Raw genomic sequence first — 24,240 nt, 5'->3', positions numbered from 1 at the left:
TGGATGGCCATGTACCCTCTTACTTGACGCCACCACTATTCTGTTTGTAGGCCCCAGTGGCAGTCTGCAATGTGGAAAGGGGGTGCCTGGCCACGTGGTTGCAGCCAGGTACCCGTTTCTGCTCTTACGGACCATAGTATACAATTATAGCATTGATGATGAGTAAGGCAGAAGCAGGTGGGTGTTTGAAGAGCCACCAATCACATTGAACCAGGTATGTGTTGGGGATAAGAACGGGCTGGATCTATGGGCAGGATATGACAGGACGGATCTGTCATATCCTGCCCATGTGCACAGGCCCCAAACTGTCAACCTTCTGATCTTCTGATTGTCAGAATTGGCATCTTAGCCACGAAGCCACCACATCCCTTTAATACATCAAGGTAGGTCAGCTTTTAAAACACTGGATCTATTACCATCATATCTTGTTTAACACTAAGCTAAGTTTGGAACTCTCAAGCTGTGAACTAAATCAGTAGTCCATGCCTTGTAACCTTTTTCCAGAAAAAAAATATCATGTTATACTTTTTTTAATTAAAAAAAAAGCTTATAGTGAAACCATAGCACAATTAGTTATTTTCTGAGGAAGAAAATGCAATTCTACTTACTTTTTTCTCCAGTACTCCTCTAACAAATCTACAAGAGTTAAAGAGAAGAGTACCAGTATTGTATTTTAGTGTTATAAATTAGAGGGGAGGGGTTATACATATGAACATATAATTGCACATATGCACAGAGAGAACATAAGACAAAAAAAAAGATACATTGCTTTTTTTGGATCCTCATACATATACATACACACAAAGAACTTAATGTATGGATCATCTCAAAATGTGATTGGTACAATTGTGCTGTAAATCAAACCATTTTATGGAGGTTAATAAGACTGTGCAAATGTACACTAAACTAAGGATTTTGAACACAAATCTGTACAAGCTGTTGGTAATTAACAAGATACAAGTGGTCATTACTGTGCTTCCTGTGACAACTAAATAGATAACATGCAAAATCCAGTGAAAGTTTAATTATATATTACAGTGACAGTATTTTTTAAATGCAAAATCACAATTTCAGCTCACTATCACAATACCAAAAGTGTTCTGTTTCAACACTCCTATTTTTAGATGGCACAAATATGCTTGTATACAGTGGCCCCTTCGTATATGTGGGGGATCCATTCCAGACCCACCCACCCCCCACATTTGGGGAAAAAATGTAAGGTTAAATCCTTTTATTTGCTATGGTGATGTGTTCCCATGCTTCTCATTTGAAATAACAATAGTAATATGTTTGGTAATGGTGCCAGCTACTTTTTTTTAAAGAGAGAACTGACAGCTACTCAAAATTTCATGTGAACATATTTCTGGTGCTAAGTGTTTGGGTACTGTAGAATACTCTTGATTCCATGGACATGGGCATTTTTATAATTTACAACAGATTGGAATTCTTATTAAGATTACAAAATAAGCCAGAAGATGCCCTGTACAGACCAGCCTGGGGGCAGAGTCGGGCACAGCGTCCTGACAACACACCAAAGTGTATGATGACAACCCAGTTTTTTTAAAACATCAAGATTTTAACTTCTAGTCCCTAGTATCCCTTCTTGGATCCTACATCTTCAATCTGACTGTGTTTTGAAAAATATATTGCCAAATTAGTACAAAATCACCATTTTACCTTTCAGTTTCCTTGATAGATTCTGTGGTAGCCTCCTTATATTCTGGAAAACATTCATTGTGATCCATGCAAACTTTGCCCACTAATGCCCTTTGGCCAAATTTATCTGTGAAAAAATGTAAAGAGAATAAACCTTAAAATAACATTTTCTATTCACATTGTTAACCAGGCTTTCTTCTGAAAACATGCCCATCAATTCTGCTTATATAAGCACACATCAGAACTGCAGCCAAAGCTTTTAAATGTTCCTCTCTATACTACAAGTGCTCTGTTGGATTTGGGGTTCTAGGAGTTTTTGTCCAAAACAGGAACTTTTCCAAACGCTGCCTGCAACGATCCCTTTGGAGTACAACAGCATGGGACAAGGAGCAGCATACATGTCAGCTATTTGTACAGCCAGCTACCCAAGCAACTGAGGAACATTTGACCATACCTATATAATTATCCTTCTGACAAGGGCTTACAGTGGTCTGGAACATGGTGTCATATAATACAGTACCTCTAGACAAATCTTATCTCCACTATGAATTCCCTTGGTGTCTGTAAGCAAGCTATTCTCTCAACTAAGAGAAGTGTTGCAAATAGTGGTGCATAAATGGTAACAACAACGGTATGATGGTTATAGAATAATTGGCACAATATATGGTGAAAGCCACATGCTTAGATGGGTTTTCAAAAGGATTAGATAGTTTCAAGGAAGACAGGTCTATGAATGGCTATTAGTTGTACGTGGCTGCACTGTCAATCTTTCTTTGTGCTAAAGGTAAACATCATAAAACAATTTATTCCTTCACACCTTGCTTTTCCTGCAGAAACCTAAATAGTCATTGTCAGAACATGAAACAGTTACTTTCTTGAATGACAACTCGCAAAATGACTCAGCCAACAGGTCCCAAAAGTAATTCTTCCAGGATCTGGCAATAGCAGGATGCAGGTTTCTGTTCTGCTTGGCTACTTTAGCAACATAATTCTTATATTACTAAACCCATGGAAAAGGACTTAAAAGAAATTGAAAAAATTATGAGGACCATAACATGGGGAAGAGTTGGGATCTATTATTCCAATCTAGTTCTTCAGGATCAGTTTAAAGCACACATAGAGCCCTGGCAGATTTCCCATATTCTTGTACTGGAACATACAGTATTTTGCAACAATGGTTCTTCATAATTTCATTTACACTGCACTAGTCAGGGTCACAAGCACAAAAGACTTCTAGATGAATCATTCTTTTGCAGGTGAAAATGGTAGCTAAGATGGTTTCAGCTAACAATAAGGCTAAATTTACCTATAATATCAGCAAGGAGCAAAGAGGCATCTGTGTGAATTGTTGCAAAGTAGCAGGCTGTAGTTGTACCGTTCTTCAGTGTTCGCCTCTGTAAAAAAAAAAGAACTTAGTTTACTTATTTGAAGAAAGAGTGATAAAATGAATAGTGTAAACTATGTTTGGTCACAGTGATATTAGAAGTTAAGCAAGTTATTAAAATGCTTCAAAAGAAAAAGGAACTCCCCATAATGCTGCAAAATGTTTTGACCAAAACCAGCAACACCACCTGTGCGGGGAATACATTGTGGGAGGATACGGGAGAGACCTTCTCTGTCCTTCAACTCTATCTGTGCACCTGGGGGAAAGGGGATCCTTTGGCCTCACAGACCTCCAAAAGGATTACAAACAGAAGATGCTGCTATCTGGATAGATGGACACACATACACCTGTGATTTGGATAAGGCAGGTGCACTGCAATTACCTATTTTGAAAGCATGTTTTTTCCATTTTAAAGTAACTAAAGATAATATTGTCACATCACTGCATTTCCCCTTTCCTTCATTCTGAATACCACAAAATGAACTCCTTCAGAGTGAGTTTTTAGTATACTAGGGTTGCAACATGAAAAAAGGGACAAGGCTCCTATCCCTGGTTGTGGAGAAAGAGGAATTTTACATAATCATTAAAGGGACAGTAGCCCTGTCCCTAATTTTACCTAACAGCCCCTAAGTACTACCAGAATAATGTTTTGTAGATAACATTTTCCCCTGGGGATAATAAAAATACCAAACTGAGTCAGTTTCCACCAAATAAGATACAGGGACATGTGGGTATACAGTCTCCCCTTTCTGTATTACATGCTATCAGCCCTTGAGAACCAATAGCTAACCTAGGGCAGGCCTGTGGTTCAGTGGCAGATCAAACACCTTATATGCAAAAGGCACCTGGTTCAGTCCCTACTATCCAATAATGCGTACCTAGGAAAGATTCCTTTCGAAAATCCTGGACAATCCCTGAGATTTTACCAGCTTCCTGTGTTCCTATGTTCCGATTAATTTTTTGATTAATCGGAACATTGATCAGAGCATTCATTCTTTAACTGTGGTGTTTTTAACAGTGACATTAAACAGTGACTTTACAACTGAGTTTGGAAAGTTATTTTTTTAAAAAAAAAAAGAATGAGTATAGTGATATACTAAAACCATCCTTGGATGATCCATCATAGGATGATGCTCTGTGTCCCTGTGCATCTTTGTGCAATTGCTAAATTATGGATAGCTTCAGCATGACTTGTTCTTTAAAAATAATTTCCAAACTTTATTTCAGAACAGCGTTTATCCCACATATCAATTGTTAATATTTTGTCCATTGCTTAACTAAAGTTTCAGAAGCTAGATATATTCTTCATATATATTATGTCTGATGTGCATATGCAGCTCTAGCTCTCAAGAGGGTTAAATATCAGAAGGGCTACAATAAATTCACCAATCCACTTCACAAATTAATGTGCTTACAAAAATGCAATCTACCACAACAGTTCACTTACCACAGCTCTAGTGTACACCTCTGCAGCAAAATTCATGTCTTCACATTGGGCCTCCCTTGGATAAGTGTATGTTTTTAACCACTGAAGAAGAGGCAAGTCTACTCGTGTTCCAGCAAAAGAATATTGTGGGGCATGGATATGTGCATCCACCAAACCTGGCATGAAAAATTCACTACAGAAGAAAAACAGGAGAAAAATAAAACCACCTTTGTATTGTATTTCTGTATGTATATCCCATTTCCCCCACAAAATAATGACTCAAAGAAATCTTTAAAATCTTAGGGCTGAAACAGACTACAGAAATAATCCATCTTGAAACCGCTTTAACTGCCCTTGCTTAATACTAGAGAATTGTGGGAACTGTAGTGTTTTTTTTTAGACATTTAGCTTTCTCTATTAGAGAATTCTGGTGCCGCAACAAACTACAGTTCCCAAAATTCCCTAGCACTGAGCTAGGGCAGTTAAAACGGTTTCCAGCTTGATTATTTCTGCAGTCTGTTTTTTGGCATGGCTCAGACACCCACAGTGGAAAGCAAAACGGGGGAAAGAACTATGTGGACTATTGCACCCATAATTTCTAATGTTTCCCTAGTTAAATTTAACATTTATTTTCTGACACTTGCATCTATGAGTTACATAATACTGATTCAGCTCTCTGGGGGATGCCTAATTCTGTTGCTATCCCACACTTTGTCTATTATTCTCTGCATTTTAATCAATTTCCTTTTGTGATTCATGAACATTCTGGCAAATATTCAAACCTTTTCTGCTTGTATTGAATCTGCAGTGGCCCAGTCATAAGCCAAACCTGCCTTGCACTAAGCACTATAAATAAGAGTGGCTTTCCATGAGTATTGGTAGTTGTAGATGTTAACCTTTGAAGAAAACATACTCAGATTACAAACATGATTTCATCAGTATTTATTATTTAATTTTAATTCATTTCATCTGAATTGTGTGTGGATATGCTACTCACTCAGCTGGGTTTTAGCAATATGATATACGCCAATATATTTCTCACACAATGAAACCTAGCTTGCTTTCTGATTTACAAGAAGGTAAAACAAAGAGGCTTCATACAGCTCTGCAAATTTCCTGCTATGCAAGACAACCCACACTTAACCGCTCAGCTTGAGTTTGCAGGCAACCTGTTCTGGCAAAGCTTTTCAAATGGAAACCAATAAAACTGAAAAATAATGTTTAGGGGGTTTTTAATTTCATTTTGTTTGTTTCGTTTTTTGCCATGTTGAAAGAACATTCCATCCTCGCTTCAGACTAAGAGTGCAATCCAAAAAAGCATTTACTTGAAAATAAGCTCCACACTCTACAGCCGTAGTCACCCACTTTGGAGCTGTATGAATTATTTCACTGAAAGAGCTGTAGGTTTGCACATTGCAAGAAAAGCAGCATACTTAAATATCTCTTGCTATTGTAAACTAAAGCATTGTATAGGGTGCTAAGCAGCTGAAAAACTTCTCAGAGGGGGGTAATTTGGAGAACAGACGCTTCTGAGAAGGATGTTAAACATACTTTTGAAGTTCTTGGGAGGAAAAAGAGTGTCAGGGTGCTCTTGAGTAAAATGCTGGTAGAATTTATCTTGATGTTGCCTTCATACTGGGGCAGTACAGACCGCCCCTTTTCACACTGGATTGGGGCCAGGGCAGCTTCACCGGCAGCCCTGCAGCCCCAATCCGGCATTTTCCAAGCCATGGAAAAGCAGCAAAATGCTGCTTCTCCATGGCCCGGAAAAGGGGTGTCCTTGGGGCTTCATGCTCTCAGACACCCCGGCCCTACAGAAAAGAGGGGCAGAGGAAAGGGGCAACTCCTTTCTTCCCTGCATCATTGGCACGGCCGTGCAGTTGCCGCACCAATGATGCGTGCGCCAAAAATGAGCTCCGAAATAGAGCTCCTTTCTGCACCGCTGGTAAGGTGCCATAAACTCCCTCTAGCGGTGTCATGACTTGTCCTGTGCGACACGCCATTTGGAGGCATTGCACAGGACATGTCATGGATATGCGCCCCATGTGGGTGGGGCTGCATAATCATGGCGGAGCCCACACGTAGTAGGGGTAGGGAGCATGCAGTTGCTGTGCACTCCCTAACCCTACTATCGGCCCCATGATGGTGCTTCCTGGTCATCTGCCTTGGGCCACTGTTACCTTCAACATGTAATATATTCTTGTGTAACATTTTGATATCATTTGTCATCTCTTGCCTCCTTTAATAAGAAAGCTCAGAAGGTCTCAGTGGCAGTACTTATGAGAGGAAATAGACATTCTTTCAGGTGGAAAAAAAAACTAAGAAAAGCGGTGAAAAAAATAGCAAACACTGCCTTGAAGAGCAGGAATATTCTGGACATATTCAGTCCATGGGCTCATTCACACAACTGGATTACTGGGGAGATTTGATGATGCAATACCAAATCAAAGTTCCCACTATGTATACCCTGACTGAATCTTTCAGTGGCAGTTTAACCCTGATGAAGTTCACATTACCATTTGTATCGATTTAAAATGGAGCCACCATTTTGATCATTCTTGGGTTTTTTTTAAAAACTGTCACTCAAAATATGCCTATCTAGGTCATACTAGCCTCAAAGGATGGTGATTGCAAGCCCCTCTGAAGAAACCTTGCCAAGAAGAAGATTTTCATACGTGCCTGCATCACTGCTAAAATGTCCCTGAAATGTCGCTCAAAGGTGGAGGAAGTACACATATTTGGAAGCCAGGCGCAATTGCTCAATTGTCAGGGAATTGTCGCTCCCTCCTTTGCATCCCTGGATCATTCCTGCGGAGTGGATTTCCTATGAATGCAAAGTTTGCGTCCATAAGAAATCCGCTCCCCTTGCGATGATTCAGGGACGCAAAGGAGGGAGCGATGATTCTCTGACAATTGAACAAGCGCGCCTGGCTTCCAGACATACATGCTTCCTCCACCTGTGAGAGACGTTTCAGGGACATTTTAGCAGTATTGCAGGCAGGTATGAAAATCTTCTATGTCCTGGGATAGATTAGCCTTGGGGGAATTCATACTCTCTCAGCCTTGGAGGATGGCGATGGCAAGCCCCTCTGAAGAAACCTTGCCAAGTAGCTCCCGGGGATAGATTAGCTTTGAAGCAAGTTATACTCTCTCATCCAAGAAACCCCCACAGGTTTAAATGCGGGGTATAAATGAAATGTGTGTAAGAGCTTTGTTTGCACCAACTTGGGAGCAGTCTGTTGTGGTCTTATTTCTGAGGAAAGAGAGAAAAATGACCCCTAGCCCACACCCTATTGATAGGTGTTTTTTTTAAAAAAATGTCAATCAAATCATGAGCACCTTTGTCATACCGATGATGCCAGTTTTTAAAGGTGCTGTCTACTACGTACACACAATAGCAAAGATGTGCATAAGTTATTTTTTTTAAAAGTACACCATCTAATGATGTTCCCTGGAGAACCCTCTCCCTGGCTTTGGCTGGCAGGGAGAGAGCAAAGGGGTGGGCATGATCCACCCCCTGCACATTAACCCCTCCCTTCCTGTGTTCCGAACTGAACTGACAGCAAGGTCTCATTGGCAGCTGGTAAAAAAAGACCGGTTCTTTTGAAAAGATGCGCTGAAATCCCCATTTCCAAAAGAACCAGGTTAAAGGGGACTTCTGCTACTGCTCCCCCCCCCCCCAGAAGTCAGGTTGGGAAAAACTGGTGCAAGTGTGAATGACCCCCCCCCCCTTTTAAACCAGTTTGCAAACCAGTTTATAATGTAGTGTGGACAACCCCCATATTTCAACTGAATATTGACCATTAAGCTTGAGTTCAAATTTCACCTTATCCATGTCTCACTATACTGTCTTATCTAAACCACCTTCTTACAGTTTCCCCCCACCTACACTTCCACAGTAACATAAGGTTATACTATATAATATGAAGATAAATATACCAATCTATTTTATGGAACTGTTATAATGTGACTGGGGGAAAAAGTGAAGTACAATTGTACTTTAATGAACATGCTTTCTGAGTGTTCAAAGTCTTTAACAAATGGTATTATTGATATTAATATTGTTAATATTGTAATTTAATAATATCTGACAACAAAAGGAAAAGAAAACAAGTACATACTTATTATTTAGTTCTCGTATGTCAGATGGCTTGAATCCCCACTTCTTTGCCAGTTTCTCTTGTTCATCAGCCGGTTCCAAAAATGCAATCTAAAGAAGGTGGAAAAGGACAAGTTATTCCTATGTATATTAATAAAGGCATATTTTAAGTCCTTATTTTGCAAGACAAAATGATTCATACATCACTCCTTTCCACCTACTTCCAGGGAAGCTGTTCCTGTCCTAAACCTGTGTCTGGCACTGTAATGGACTGGAGGAGGGCAAGCAAATTGAAGCTTAATCCACACAAGACAGAGGTGCTCTTGGTCAGTTGAAAGACAGATCTGGGAATAGGTATTCAGTCTATGTTAGAAGGGTTACACTCCCCCTGAAAACAAAGGTTCACAGTTTGGGGTTACTCTGGATTCAGCACTGAGCCTTGAGTCCCAAGTATCAGCAGTGACCAGGAGTACTTTTGCACAGCTAAAACTAGTGCACCAACCAAGCCCATTCCTGGAAAAATCAGATTTGGCCACAGTGGCACATGCCTTGGTTACATCTCTTTTGGATTACTGTGATGTGCTCTACATGGGGCTTTTGAAAAGTGTTCAGAATCTTCAGTTGACCCAAAGAGCTGCAGCCAGGTTGTTAGCTTGAGCTGGCTACAGGGAGCATAGAACTCCCATGTTGCAACAGCTCCATTGGCTGCTGGCCCGTTTCCGGGCACAATTTAAAGTACTGGTTTTGAACTATAAAGTCCTATACTACTTGGGTCCTAGCTATTTAAAGGACTATATTTCCCTGTATGAGCCCATTGCGGTTTTAAGATAATCTGGAGAGGCCCTCCTCTCTGTCCTACCTTTGCAGACTCTTTTGGCGACCCTTCTCTGTGGCTGCTCCCAGGCTCTGAAATTCCCTCCCCAGAGAGGCCAGGCTGATCTCATCCTTGCTCTTCTTCAGGCAGCAAGTTAAAATATTTTTGTGCCATCAGGCTTTTACAAACTGTTGAGGTTGACTGCTTAATGCTGTGTGGTGCTTGTTTTAAAGTTTTTTAAGAGTCTGTATATAGATTTTAATTTTTATTGTTTTAATGCATTTAGTATTGTTAATTGTTTTAATATATGGTTGTTTACTTGTATTTTTTTATACTTTCATTTAACTTTTGTAGTATTTTTAATCTATATTGTTTTAAAATGTTGTTAGTCACCTTGAGTCCCATTATTGGGAGAAAGGCGGGATATAAGTGAATATAATAGTAGTAGTAGTAATAATAAAGCATTATAATAGTGTAGTGTGATAGGGTGTCATAGTGGGTAGACTGTGGTTGAAACAGTGTGTTCTGCCATCTGCATGCAGCCTGAAGGGCCCCAAATCATGAAGCCCCCCAATTCCCTAACCTCATTTCTTTAAAGAAAATTGATGATTTTTCACCCAAATGGGTTCATAATGTTACTTAATGCAATGCACAATACTGTAACATAATTGCCCCCATAACGCCCTCAGCACCCCACATACCTTTAAAATGTTTTTTTTAATGGCCAAAGATGAAATGAAGGAATATGACATCATTTCTAGATCCAGCCCTTGGAAGGGGTGGAGGAGATAAAAATGGTCCTCACCCTCTCCATAGATGCCTTCCCCGGATTAGACAGTCACAACTGTTTTTTGTCCCACTGTTTTCAGTTAATCTACTCTAAGTATGACTAAGTCTGAATCAAAACTCATTTATTTTAAACTGGTCATTGTTGGTGTGTGCCTTCAAGTAGTTTCTGACTTATGGCAATCTTAAAGTGAACCTATCACAAGGCTTTCATGGCAAGTTTCATCAGATAAAGTTTGCCATTACCTTCTCTGAGGCTGAGAGCATGCTACTTGCCCAAGTCACACAATAGGTTTACATGGCAGAGCCAGGATTTGAACCCTGATCTCCACAGTGACATAGTCCAACACTGAAACCACTATGCCATGTTGGTCTCTTCTAAAACAGTGAGTGATTTCATCTTTACAAGAAACTGGGCCTTTGTTTTAGTTCACTTTATTTTGTAATATACAAATCTATTTACATTTACAAATAGATTCCAGATTTTAAAATCCTTATCTGATTGACAGATCTAATTTTTAATGTCTTCTAAAGCTTGCAGTATCCCCCTCATCCTGCCCTGTGTGACCTTTGATTCACTAAGATTGCAATAACCTAAAAACATTATACACCTGGAATTAAGTTCACGAAACAATGTGAAGCTTTCTGCTGAGTAGACAGAAATAGCAAGTAGCTGATGGAACTTACTCCCAAGTAAGTGTGTATAGTTCTGTAGCTTAAATCTTAGTTCTAACTAATTAAATGTTTTCCAATGTATCCAGTAGTATTAAAATGTATACATTTGTTCCTGATCAGATTAACAGAAACTGTGGAATTATCTATTAACATTTCATATTAAGCAAAAGTTTTATTTATTATATGACTATTGTTATTATTGCCATGTTTTTGGCCTATATAGCCACATTATTCAGTTCCTTAACAGAGACATATGCTTGATAACCCAGATCTTCTGATGAGTAATAAATGAAATGCTGCAGAGATACCAAAGTCAAACTGCAAGTAGAATGACTAATACTGCTTAGTGAATACAAACTAGCTCACTAAGATTAAGCAGAAAGAAGACAAACATGTCATACAACACCAGATGGCTAGTATTGAAAGCAAACTTGTTGTCATGGAAGATGAGATGCCTATATAATATTCATAGCCAGGCACTTTGAAATAACTCTGTTTTGCAGTAGCAAAAATGCAATAGCATGTTCTTCATACCATTTAAAAGAAATGCATTGTATAGCAGTGAAGAGAGAACATGGAGTTACTAAAAATAAACTCTGAAAGGTTAGGCTTCAATCAGGAGCAGTTTTTCTTCTTCTTTTGAATACCACCCCCTTTTAATTAATAATCTACTGAACAGAGTGATGAAGAAAGGGTCAGTTTGCACATGTATGGCCATCATCATTTGATCACCTGGTATCTCACAGTTGAAGGTTTGAACTGGCTCTACTATGATTTGTGTACATAATTTGATGTACAGTGGTCTCTCTGCATTCGCTGGGGTTGGGGCGAAGGACCCCAATCAATGTGGAAAAACTGCAAATAAAAAACACTATTCCTTTTACCTGAGAAAACACATCTCTAGCAATGCTCCAAGTCCTCCAGTGTAACTCTATGGTCAACATCTGCCAGACATTGATCATAGAATCATGTTGGAGGACCTTCAAAGAGAAAAGTTTTCTATAAGAACGTCTAGGTTCTCTAGCACAACTCTATGGTCAACTTCCAGCAGAATTGCGCTGGAGGACCTAAAGATTCCTAGAGATAACATATTAATCAAATCTGCAAAAGTCAAAGCCACAAATGTGGAAGGCCAACTGTAATGACATATGAAATTGGTAATGTTTGAACCATCTGTATGTTCACATCTTCCTGTGACAGCATGGTAATACAGGTGGGTTTCAACTAGTCCAAAGATTGTCAAACTCTAACATATAAGCCAGATCATCTGACATGTTTCTCCAAGCAAGATCAATAAGCCAAAGATAAATTAATGATAAATTACTTGCCATGCATATGTGTTATGGACACAAAGGGAAGCTTACCTCAAATTGTGGGATCAGGGATGAGGCTGGGAAAACATGGGCTTTAAGGTATGGACTTTACAGGGCTGCAAGTTAAATAAGCAGATTATATCGGTGATGAAAAAGTCCAGCCTCATAAATAATTATTTATTAGGGATGTTTGAAGATGATATTGAAAAGAAATTTGAAAAAAAAAGTTTCATATGAAACGATAGCTAGACTGGTATATGCCCAGGAATGGAAATCAGAAAGTTTCCCAGATAGCATAGAATGGATGACAAAATTATATGATATAATGGAAATGGATAAATTGACTCAATTAATGAGAAGCAACTCATTGGGAAAGTTGAACAAAGAATGGGAGATGGTAATTGGTTTTTGTAAAAGGAGGACCATGGCTGTGATAGCTTTTCACAAAAAAAGATATGAGATAGCATACACACACACACACACACACACACACACAGGTTTGATGAATATAAAAATGGAACATAAGACAGAGGTATAAGAAGGATATAGTTATATGATAGTTATATGGTAGTTTGGTTACAAAGAACAATAGTAGTTGAGTTCTGAAGGAAAAATAATAGTAGTTGAGTACGGAAAGAAAGATACATAATAGGTAAAAATACAGTTTAAGAAACAAGATTTAGTTTTAATAGGTAGTGAGGAAGTTGGAATAGAAGAGTAAAGAATTAAAGAGAAGGAGAGGTAAAGATTGTAAGACTGGAAGCACGAAGAATGTTTGAAGAAAGTAGAAGAGGGTTTGAATAAATGAAAGAAAGTGTGAGGAAGTTGGTAAAGGAAAGAGTAAGTGGATAGGTGTATGGAGTGGGTAGATGTATGGATTGGAGAGGGGGAAAGAAGGAAAAAAGGGAATGGAATACAGAGGGAATGGTATTATGAAAGAGATAATATGTATGGAATGTGTATGTATATGGAAATAAATTTGAGCATAGGAGAATCTAGAGATTGTAAATGAAGATACCAACAAGAGTGTATGTTTTAAATGTTTTATTTTTGCTTGTAAAATTTAATAAACTTTATTTGGACACCGAAAAATTCCAGCCTCACAAAAAGTGTTGGGAAGGGAAGAAATGTGGGAGCGAGATGGAAAATACTGGAGAAGGGACAGAGAAGCCGGTGTTTTTCATGCAGACACAAATACTGCTGAGCATTTATGTCTCTACTCCATTATCTGAAGAATCTTATAAGGATCCACTAATGGAGAGCAATGAACGAAGTTGTGTGCAATAATAATATGCACATGTGAAATTATTGTAAGACATTCTACTAGACATGGAAACCGATGGCTTCCATGTCAATGGGGTAGTGAATCTGTTCCAAATTTAGATTAAAACTTTGAAGGCCTTACCCACTGTGCTGAAGCCTAACCCCCAAAATTTAGTCCCTTGCAGAAGTATTCATACATACCCTTGGCTTTTCCATTTTTTTAGTTACAATCTTGAAATGAAATTGATTTAATTGGCATTGTTACCATTTGTTCCATACAAGATACTCAACTCTGTGAAGTTGCCAAGTATTTTACTGTGGTTCAGAAGGGACTGTAAGGTAAGCACCATGGATAGATTCTTCAAAACACATGGTGAAATCAAACTAAAATACGGATTGGATCCACAATCCCACTAACATGAAAGCCGCCAGAGCCTTCATGTTCCCAACTCTGCAAAGCATAGTGGCTAACTTTACATACAAATCTCAGTGGATAACTTTATATACAAAAAGGTAACACCAGCTCAATTCCAGACAGCCCAAATAAAAAACGCTCCCCATACTTTTCAAAGGTTTGCCAAATCCTCATGGGAGCTCACTGCCTAATAGCAATACAGGCAAGCTAATTGTTAGGGAAAATGCCAATTTATATTGTTAGTTGGTTCAAATATTTGTTTGAGAGAAGTTAAAAGGCAGACATAGGATCAATCCATTCACTGATGAAGGTACAAGTTGTTCTTTAATTGTGCAAAGGAAAGTACAAGGTCTGTCAAGAAGCAAAACATCACAATACCTAAATTACAGATGGGTTCTTTATTCTTTAACACATACCTCACAATCCCACCACATTTACTTGGAAGGAAGTCCTACTGGTTTTAATAGCCCTGCCAAGTGAGCGTGCTTTGGATTTCTACTTGTTAAAGCCATTTTTTCTCTTTGTGTCCAGCCCCAGGAATTAAGAGACAACAACCCTGAGTTAATAAGAGCACAATTTTATTTAATCAAATTAAAGCAATTGCTGCAGAGTAGTTGTTATTGTTAACTTTTACTATTCCTCCCACACTGTTAGTAAACTCTCTGGGCTGAGATGCCAATTCCTCTGTAGATGCCAGTTCTTTAGTCACCTCCTGCCCACTTTCTGGGTGAGCTCCACCCTGGCACCAAGCCCAGACATGCTTGCAATGACTGTTCACCACATTTCCTGTGAAGGGATGAGGGAGGCCTGCATCAGTTGCTAACACCCTAGCAATGATTAGCTTTCTGCTGGGTGAATCAAACATGCTCAAAGGGGATTCCTCTCCTTGTTCCTTCAAGCCCACTGGCCTGAGAGGCTGGTTTAGGGAAGCCCCCTTCACCCTCTACTTGATATTTTGGAGTGCTTAGTTGCATTCCAACTGTCCATGTTTGGTTCATGTCAGCTTGTGACCAAGATGACCTTTTAAATTACCAGTTATGTACCATTGCAATGTAGTACAAATATATAACTGAGTTCCAGAGGCCAAAGCGGGAAGAACTATGTATTTAAAAATCCTGCTTATGCTTGAAATAATCAACTAGGAAAAAAGAAAAGTGGATAGATATGTAAAAGTGGATAGATATGTAGCTGTGCCAAATCAACTTCAAAAGGTGGACTTTTTGCCATTTACATCTAATCAGGATCTATCTCCCTCTGATCAGTCCACATGAAGAGGATGCCATCAGCTGCTGATGCTATCTTGGCACCTGCTCCCTTTGGCAAGCCAGAAAACTGCCATGTGCACCCACCTGTTACCCAGGGATTGGCTACAAGAAGTACCAAAAGAGCAAAAAGAAACAGTCATTAGGGACTTCTCTCATGAATCAAATTCCAGGTAGAAAACTTGACAGCATGTCCAACAGGGATGAGAAATGGCTGCCTGAATTATCAGAATTTAAGAAGCACCCAGCCATTTAGGAAAACAAACAGTGAGGGGGAAAGAGAATTGCAAGACAAGATCTGAGGAAGAATTAAACACATCCATTTCCCCATTATCTTTTTCAGTTTCAGCCCCTCCTCCTTTTCTAAAGATACAGTGAAAATAAACCCTCAGTGAGGAAAAGCAATCCAGTCCCCTAGCCCAGCATACAAAATATGTACAACAGGAGCATGGAAATCAGTGTTTGCCTAAGGCAGTGATGTTCAAACTCTGGCCCTCCAGGTTTTTGGAGTTCAGCTCCCAGCATCCCAGACCATTGGCCAAAGTGGATGAGATTTCTGGGAGCTGAAGTCCCAAAACACCTGGAGGGCCAGTGTTTGGACATTGCTGGCCTAATGCATCTATAGTCTGAGTTGCTCCTCCCAGAGTTAGTGCTGTGAAAGATAGATATGTTGATCGGAAGGGTCAGGGGGAGGAGGGTTCATTTTTAAAAAATTCATATGAACTTTTCAAAACCAGATTTCTCCTCTTCTTTTCTCCTATACTCCAGACATCTGGTCATAGTCCCCTGATCAGCAAATAAATGTATCAGAGGTTCATTTTCAAAAGAGAGCGGAGGAGGAAGATCTACCAGCTATTAAAGCATAACCATCAGGTTGCAGGATCCTTGCCAAATGATCACCTTCTCATGCACCACCTTTTAAATTTGGTTTTTCTTGCACTGTCAGGCTGCACACACACCTCCTAAGATGGTTCTAGTCCCAACCCAACCTGTTACTTAACCCTCCTCTGATTCAATAGAGAGAATATGATACAATTGTGTAAGAAACCTCCTTTGCAATTGTGGCAGAAATAGCATTAAACAGGAGAGTGACAAAGATGAACAGATCTAAGGGTCTGTAGAATCAAGGGACACAAAGCAGGTACTGTTGCTATGCCAAACATTTTCCTTTTTTAGTCACGGCAATCATGCCGTCTCCACACATACTTCAAAGGGTATGAGTATGTACAATAACACACTGCATTATCCTTTAACTCTATAGTTTCCAATAAAACTGGGGCATGCAATTACATATCTTGTTAATTGAGACTATAATTTTAAAATACATGTTACTTTTATTGTTCAGATGGCCAAAGATAGGGTGAGAAAGCCAAAATGGCAACATCTGGAAGCTTGGGAAAATGTTGTGTTTAATGGCTGGGAAAAAAATTATTGCAGATTTGGCTAGTTAGCTATTCAAAAACTTGAGTAGTAAATGGAGAGATGGTGAAAAGAGAAATTGTGAAATGGAAAACAGCTTTTTGCAGCACTTTACATACAGTAGAAAATAACATTAAATTTAGTGTTTATGTTACTGTTTAGGATTAGAACCATGTAGGAGAAGAGAACAGGGGCGGGTTACAGACCGCCCGTTTGGGGCGGCCTGTAACCAGCCCTTTCCCCGCTGTATCGGGGCCTCAGCTGCCACAACGGCAGCCTCTGAGGCCCCGATCCGCCGCTTTCCAGGCCGCGGGGAAGCGGCAAAAGGCTGCTTCCCCGCGGTCTGGAAAGGGGTGTCCTTGGGGCTTCATGCCCCAAGGACACCTGATGGCGGCGGGGAGGAGGAGAAAGGGACCGCTTGGCCCCTTTCTCCCTTGTGTCGCTGGCACAGCCGTCTAAAGGCTGCACCAGTGACACAAACCGTGGAAAGGGCACTCTAGGCGCCCTCATGCGGCGCAACGACATCACAACCGCGCCGCCTCGTTTGGAGGTGGCGCGGTGGTGACGTAGTCATGGTGGCGCCCATCTGTATAGGGCGCCACCATTTTGTACGGACTGGGTCCGTACTAGGGTTAGGGGTGTCAAGAAGTGACGCCCCTTTCTAACCCTAGTATGCGCTCGTCACGTACTAGGGTGCCCGTTTGTAACGGGCCAGAGAATAGAAATCTTGTCCCTCTTGCTATTTTAAATGGCATGTTGAAATAATGTCTTCTGGAGGTAAATGTACCTTTTTGTTTCATGGCCATATGTTCTCTGAGTTCTTTAAAAGAAGAACTTCTGTTGAACCTTCTCAATCCATTCTAACCCTTATAGGAATAGGAGATAACCCTAGAATGTGATTATCTGGAGCTACAGATAAAATCAGTCTATGGCTAAAAATTAATATCACAGCAATCATAATTTTACACTTCAGACTTTCACATGAAAAGGAGATGTGTTAAGAAAATTGCTAGCCACTTCTGCAAACCAATTTTCATATTAAATGTGCTAAACTGACACAAATTATCTCTGCACAAGCTCCAGTATCTGAAACACATGCAGCCATTATATATGTGAACCAATGCCCAGGTGTATCTAAACCATGCACAGATCACTTCCAGCAGTAAACGCCTATTCACTCCCTCACTCAAACATCTACTATTCTTTATCCAAAGTCTTCCACTATTTTCACTGTCTTCCTCTGCTGCAGAGACATTCACACACTGGGACTCCATTTAATGACCCAAATAATATTTTATTGTTTATAACTAATTTGTTGTTATTAACTGATAAGTCAACTTCAACTAGTGGTGACCCTATGAATGAGAGACCTCCAAGTCACCCTAAACTGCGCTGCTCAGGTCCTGCAGACTCAGGGTCACGGCTTCTGATTGAATCTGTCCATCTATAGATACTGGGTCTTTCTCTTTTCCTACTGCCTTCAACCTTACCAAGCATTATTGTCTTTTCTAGTGAGTCATGTCTTCTCATGATATGTCCAAAGTACAACAGCCTCACTTTAGTCATCTTGGCTTCTAAGGAGAGTTGAGGATTCATTCATTTATTTGTCTTTTTAGTAGCCCACAGTATCCATAGAACTCTTCTCCAGTTTTCTTCTTATCAGCTTTCTTCACTGTCTAACTGTCTAACTTTCACAACCATACACAGAAATGGGAAATACAATTAGCCATGGACAATCTTAACTTTTGTATTCAATGTTATATTTTTACATTTCAGGGTCTTGTCTAGTTCCTTCATAGCTACTCTTCCAATTCCTTGTTTTCTGGTTGCCTGACTGCAGTTTCCATTCTGATTAATGACTGAGCCACGATATGGAACATCCTGAACTATTTTAATGCCTTCATCATTTTCTTTGAAGTTACATAAATCATTTGTGATCATTTTAAAAAAATGTTCAACCATAAACCTGCCTTTGCACTTTCTTCCTTGACTTTCTTCATAGAATCATAGAGTTGGAAGACACCACAAAGGCCATCCCTCTGCCATTCAGGAAATCTCAATCAAAGCATCCCATCCAGCCTCTGCTTAAAGACCTCCAATGAAGGAGACTCCACTACACTCCGAGGGAGTTTGTTCCACTGTCGAACAGCCCTTACTGTCAGGATGCTCTTCCTAATGTTGAGGTGAAATCTCTTTTCCTGTAGCTTGCATCCATTGCTCTGGGTCCTTGTCTCCCTTCAAGTATTTAAACAGGGCTATCTTATCACCTCTTAACCTTCTCTTCTCCAGGCTAAACAGTCGTTGCTCATAGGCGTGCTTTCCAGACCCTTCATCATTTTAGTAGCCCTCCTTTGGACACACTCCAGCTTCTCAACATCCTTTTTATATTGTGGTGCCCAGAACTGGACACAATATTCCAGGTGGGGGCTGACCAAAGCAGAATACAGTGGCACTATTACTTCCCTTGATGTAGACACTATAATTTTATTGATGCAGCCTAAAATTGCATTGGCCTTTTGAGCTGCTGCATCACACTGTTGACTCATGTTCAAATTGTGGTCTACTTGGACTCCTAGATCCCTTTTACATGTAGTTTCATTCAGCCAGGTGTCCCCCATCCTATATCTGTGCATTTTGTTTTTCTGCCCTAAGTGCAGTACCTTACAGTGCTCCCTGGTGAAGTTTATTTTGTTAACTTTGGCCCAGCTTTCTAGTCTATTCAGGTCATTTTGAATTTTAATCCTGTCCTCTGGGGTATTAGCTGCTCCTCCTAATTTGGTGTCATCTGCAAATTTGATAAGTATGCCCCCAATTCTGTCATCCAAGTCACTGATAAAGATGTTGAATAGCACTGGGCCCAGGACAGAACCCTGTGGATTCTTCAACTCCAAGTCTTTTATTCTCCATAGTATGGTGTCATGTACATATCTTAAAACTGTTGCTTTTTCTTCTCCATTTTTCAGGCCTCCTTCCTCATAGTCTACTCCTACTTTACATATATAATTGGCATACAAGTAACAACCAACACACCACCTGTTTTACATCTTCAAAATCTCTGAAAGAAAAACTCAAGAGCACCTAGTGCAGATTAGGGAATTTTTAAAGGTTCACTCATACTAAGTGCTTAACTGCATTAAAAAAACAATGATGGGATAAGAATTGTAAGAGCGACAAGTGTGCCCCTCTTATTGAGCTGGTTGTGACCCATGAGAGTGGTAGCTTAATACAGGTGCTAGGTTTCCTATTGCTGTAAGAGGATTTCTTGTCTATGTTAGCAATTAATGATACAGCCCATGCTCAGGACGCACTGCTGCAACAATTATTATTTTTATTTGACTTCTACAGCCCCATTTCAAGCGCAAAGGCTAAAATCCAATTGTTCATTGCAATTACAGGAGACCCCTTGAATTAATGGGAACTTGATAAACAAGCATATGTAAGTTCCATTGATTCTTAGCTGGGACATGCAATTGCATTTAGGTCAAATTGCTTTATAGCTTCCCACACAGAAAACGACGATTCAGAATGTTTACAGTTCAGTCCCACTTGTCACAAACCAATGCATCTCTGTGGACCATCCTTTCTGCAGAACCTGTGGTCTTTTTTGCTTTCGGCACAGATTCCCAAAGGTTCCTGGCATCATATTTTAAGCCTCGGTTTCCATACCAGCAGCATCTTTTTCTCGCCCTCCTTTTCCTTTTTCTTGTTTTTAACTCTGAACATGAGAAAGCGTTGGGTGAAACCCCACAGCTAACTCACACTGCACTGTGTGATTGTGGGTTGGTGCTCTGGGTCTTGTTGCCCCAATCCTAGCACTAACACAGTTGCTGTTGTTGTTGTTGTTGTTGTTGTGTGCCTTCAAGTGCTTCCCCACTGATGACAACATAGAATCATAGATTTGGAAGACACCACAAGGGCCACCCAGTCCAACCCCATTCTGCCATGCAGGAACTCTCAATCAAAGCATCCCCACTGACAGATGGTCTTCCAGCCTCTGCTTAAAGACCTCTAAGGAAGGAGACTCCACTGAGGCAGCCTTATCACAGGCTTTTCTTGGCAAGTTGCTCAGAGGAGGGGGTTTGCCATTGCCATTCTCTGAGGCTGAGAGAGTGTGACTTGCCCAAGGTGGGATCCCACTGTTAATCAGAACACATGCACTCTCTTGTTTTTACTTCAGCTACAGACATTGTGGTGCCTTGTTCTGGAGCCCGTGAAGCCTTTCCTCCTTTCCTCCTCCTCCTCCTCCTCCTTCTCCGGGGAGGGAGTTATGTAAGCCTCCTCTCTCGCCTTGAGCGCCACGTCCTCCTCCCTCAGCTTTCACTTGACACCCTTTGCTTACTCCAGGCTCAGTCAGGAGTTATATAACCCATTCTCTCCTCAGGTAGCCCTCTACTACACCTCCCAAAACACACACACACACACACACACACACACACTCTTAGCCAGGCTGCTCTTAGCTCTCCTCTCCCCTCCCAAATAAACCTTTCCGTTTCCAAAAGTGCCTTAGAGGCACGTCCTCCTTTTCCAGGACCCGTCCTACATTTCAGTCCAGCGCCCAGGAAGAATCCCCAAATGCCCTCCATTTTGATCAGGGCTGAGAAGCATGAATTTATATTTATGTTAGTGCTTGGAGCTGAGAAGCATGGCTTGGTATTTATATTAGTGTGGGATCAAACACTGATAGAAATGGAGAGTGCAGTGGAGAAATCAGAAGGAGATGAAGAATAGAGAGGGCGGCTGTGAAAGAACTAGAAAGGATCCTAAAATGCAAAGACCGACAACTCAGCCCAAAAAGACAAGCCCTTGTAGTCCCCCTTCCCATGAATGGCTCTGAGAGTGGGACAGTTCAGAAAGAAGCTAGGAAGGCAATCCATTCCTTGGAGCTGTGGCGCTGGAGAAGGGTACTAAGGATGCCATGGACAGCCAAAAGGACAAACAAATGGGTCCAAGAGCAGATCAAGCCAGAAACCTCCCTGGAAGCCAAAGTGACCAAACTGAGGCTGTCGTACTTCGGACACATCATGAGAAGAAGGGAGGACTCATTGGAAAAGACAGTAATGCTGAGAAAGGTGGAGGGAAGTAGGAAGAGAGGAAGGCCACATTCCAGATGGATGGACTCTATTAAGGAGATCAGGAATAGGAGTTGACAGGACCTAAGCAGGGCAGTGGAGGACGGGAGATCTTGGAGAGGTTTCTTTCATCCCTAGGGGCGCCCTGGGCCAAGATGGACAACAACAACAACAACAACAAGTGGAGGGGAGGGCTGAAAAGCATGGCTTGATATTTACACTAGTGTTTGGAGCTGAGAAGCATGGATTAATCTCCCTAGGAGCTAAGGACTGAGAAGCATGGCTTGATGCCTCCTAGGAGCCTCTGGAGCTTTCCTTTGGGTCAAGGTCCTCCATTCTTTCTCTGGAAGGTCCTCCCTGGCGCCTTCTAATCCTTGGAGACCTGGCCACCCTGCCTTCGCCCCTTGCCCCCCCCCCAAAGCCCGGCTCCCCCCCCGTCCAGCTCACCTTCCCGCTCTGGAGGACGCCCAGCAGGTGCCCGGTCCGGATCTCCAGCGGAGAGGCGGCGGTGGAGTGGGCGAAGGTGCCCTGGAAGAGGTGCGCCAGAGGGGAGCCCATGGCGCCAGCTGCTCCTGCTCCTTCTCCTGCTGCTGCTGCTGCCAGGGCAGGCTCTCCAGGCAGGGCTCCCTCAAGGGGCAGGGAAGGACCTCTGGGTCAGTCCTCCTCCGGTGCCACCAGCAGCAGCAGCAGCTCCCAAGGCACCTGTCACCATCTCTCCTCCTCCTCCTCCTCCTCCTCCTCTTCCATGCAGACTTTCCCCTTTGGGGTGGGGTTACCACCAGCATTCTCCCCACCCTTCTTCCTCTTCTTCTTCCTTTTCTTCTTCCTCCTCCTCCTCCTCTTCCTCCTCCTCTTCCTCTCCTTCTTCCTTTTCTTCTTCCTCTTCTTCTCCCTCCTCCTCTTCCTCTTCTTCTTCTTCTCCTTCCTCTTTCTCCTCCTCTTCCTCTTCTTCTTCCTCCTCCTCCTCTTCCTCTCCTTCCTCCTCCTCCTCCTCTTCCTCTCCTTCTTCCTTTTCTTCTTCCTCTTCTTCTCCCTCCTCCTCTTCCTCTCCTTCTTCTTCTCCTTCCTCTTTCTCCTCCTCTTCCTCTTCTTCTTCCTCCTCCTCCTCCTCTTCTACTTCTCGTTCTACTTCTTCCTCTTCCTCCTCCTCCTCCCTCTTCATCATCATCATCTTCTTCTTCTTCTTCTTCTTCTTTTCTTCTTCCTTCTCTTCCTCTCTCCAGCACCTGCAACTGAGTCTCCTTCCCCTTGTTTTGGGGCTTAGTTTGTTTTTTAAGTCCCTACTCCCAATAAATAAGCCTTGTGTATTCACGGTTTATTATTATTATTATTATTATTATTATTATTATTCACGGCTTCTACCATCCACAGCTTGAATTTTTTTTCTTTCAAACATAAATTCCAATAAGCAAACTTCTCACCTTGCCGTTTTATATAAAGGGTTACCGTGTTACGATGCCGTTGTATTTAATGGGACTTGAGCATCCAGGATTTTGGGACCCGCTGGAGTTTCCTACTCCAGTACAACCAAACCTCAGTGGATAACAAGGACCCACTGTAATATAATATAAATAACTCTGGAGACCCAGCTCAGCCATGGAAACCCAATGGGTGACTTTGGGCAAGTCACACTCTCTCAGCCTCAAAGGAGGGTTGTTACTGGGTTGGGAGGGTTAGTGTTACTGGGTTTTTGGGGGGTTGCTACATGTAAATCAGCATAAGTAGTGGTTTGAGTGTTGGGAATATGACTCTGGAGACCAAGGTTTCAGTCCCAGCTCAGCCAAGGAAACCCACTGGGTGACCTTGGGGCAAGTCACACTCTCTCGGCCTCAGAGGAGGGCAATGGCAAATCCCCTCTCATAGAATCATAGAGTTGGAAGAGACCACAAGGGCCATCCAGTCCAACCCCCTGCTATGCAGGAAATCCAGATCAAAGCATCCCTGACAGATGGCTATTCAGACTCTGTTTAAAGACCTCCAAGGAGGGAGATTCCACTACACTCCAAGGAAGGAGTGTGTTCCACTGTCAAACAGCCCTTACTGTCAGGAGGTTCCTCCTAATGTTGAGGTGGAATCTCTTTTCCTGTAGCTTGCATCCATTGCTTTGGGTCCTAGTCTCTGGAGCAGCAGAAAACAAGCTTGCTCCCTCCTCAATGTGACATTCTTTCAAAAATTTAAACAGGGCTATCATATCACCTCTTAACCTTCTCTTCTCCAGACTAAACATCCCCAGCTCCCTAAGTCTCTCCTCAAAGGCATGGTTTCCATACCTTTCAACATTTTAGTCGCCCTCCTTTGGACATGCTCCAGTTTCTCAACATCCTTTTTGAATTGTGTTGCCCAGAACTGGACACAGTATTCCAGGTTAAGCCTGACCAAAGCAGGACAGAGTGGCACTATTACTTCCCTTAATCTAGACACTATACATTTATTGATGCAGCCTAGAATCGCATTGGCCTTTTTAGCTGCAACATCACACTGTTGACTAATGTTCAATTTGTGGCCTACTAGGACTCCTCCTTGAGTAACATGGTATTACTCAACGGGCTTCTTAGTCATGCTCAAAATGGAGGACATTTTGGAATTCCTCATGGACAGAAGGTTGAAATGTAAGACATGTCCTAGAAAAAGAAGGGCATCTGATCACCCAGGCCTTAGG

The 24,240-nt window shown here is 41.5% G+C and overlaps 1 protein-coding gene across 1 annotated transcript in view; it reads right to left on the bottom strand.

Moving 5' to 3' along the window:
• The window catches only part of GDA (guanine deaminase), a 46,380-nt gene extending 24,083 nt beyond the window's left edge, over positions 1–22,297 (bottom strand). The window contains exons 1-6 of the mRNA XM_089490638.1: positions 22,029–22,297; positions 8,588–8,676; positions 4,488–4,659; positions 2,963–3,050; positions 1,678–1,783; positions 609–636 (exon numbers count right to left, since the gene is read on the bottom strand). Of these exons, the coding sequence (XP_089346764.1) occupies positions 609–636; positions 1,678–1,783; positions 2,963–3,050; positions 4,488–4,659; positions 8,588–8,676; positions 22,029–22,139 (594 nt within the window). The 5' untranslated portion in view covers positions 22,140–22,297. The remainder of the gene's footprint in view (positions 1–608; positions 637–1,677; positions 1,784–2,962; positions 3,051–4,487; positions 4,660–8,587; positions 8,677–22,028) is intronic.
• Positions 22,298–24,240: the final 1,943 nt, after the last annotated feature.

This window comes from Sceloporus occidentalis, unplaced genomic scaffold, assembly GCF_023333645.1.
Source record: "Sceloporus occidentalis isolate IW3139 unplaced genomic scaffold, rSceOcc1.0.p SCAF_1, whole genome shotgun sequence".
Taxonomy (NCBI): Eukaryota; Metazoa; Chordata; class Lepidosauria; order Squamata; family Phrynosomatidae; genus Sceloporus; species Sceloporus occidentalis.
This window is presented reverse-complemented; position numbering and strand designations above follow the sequence as displayed.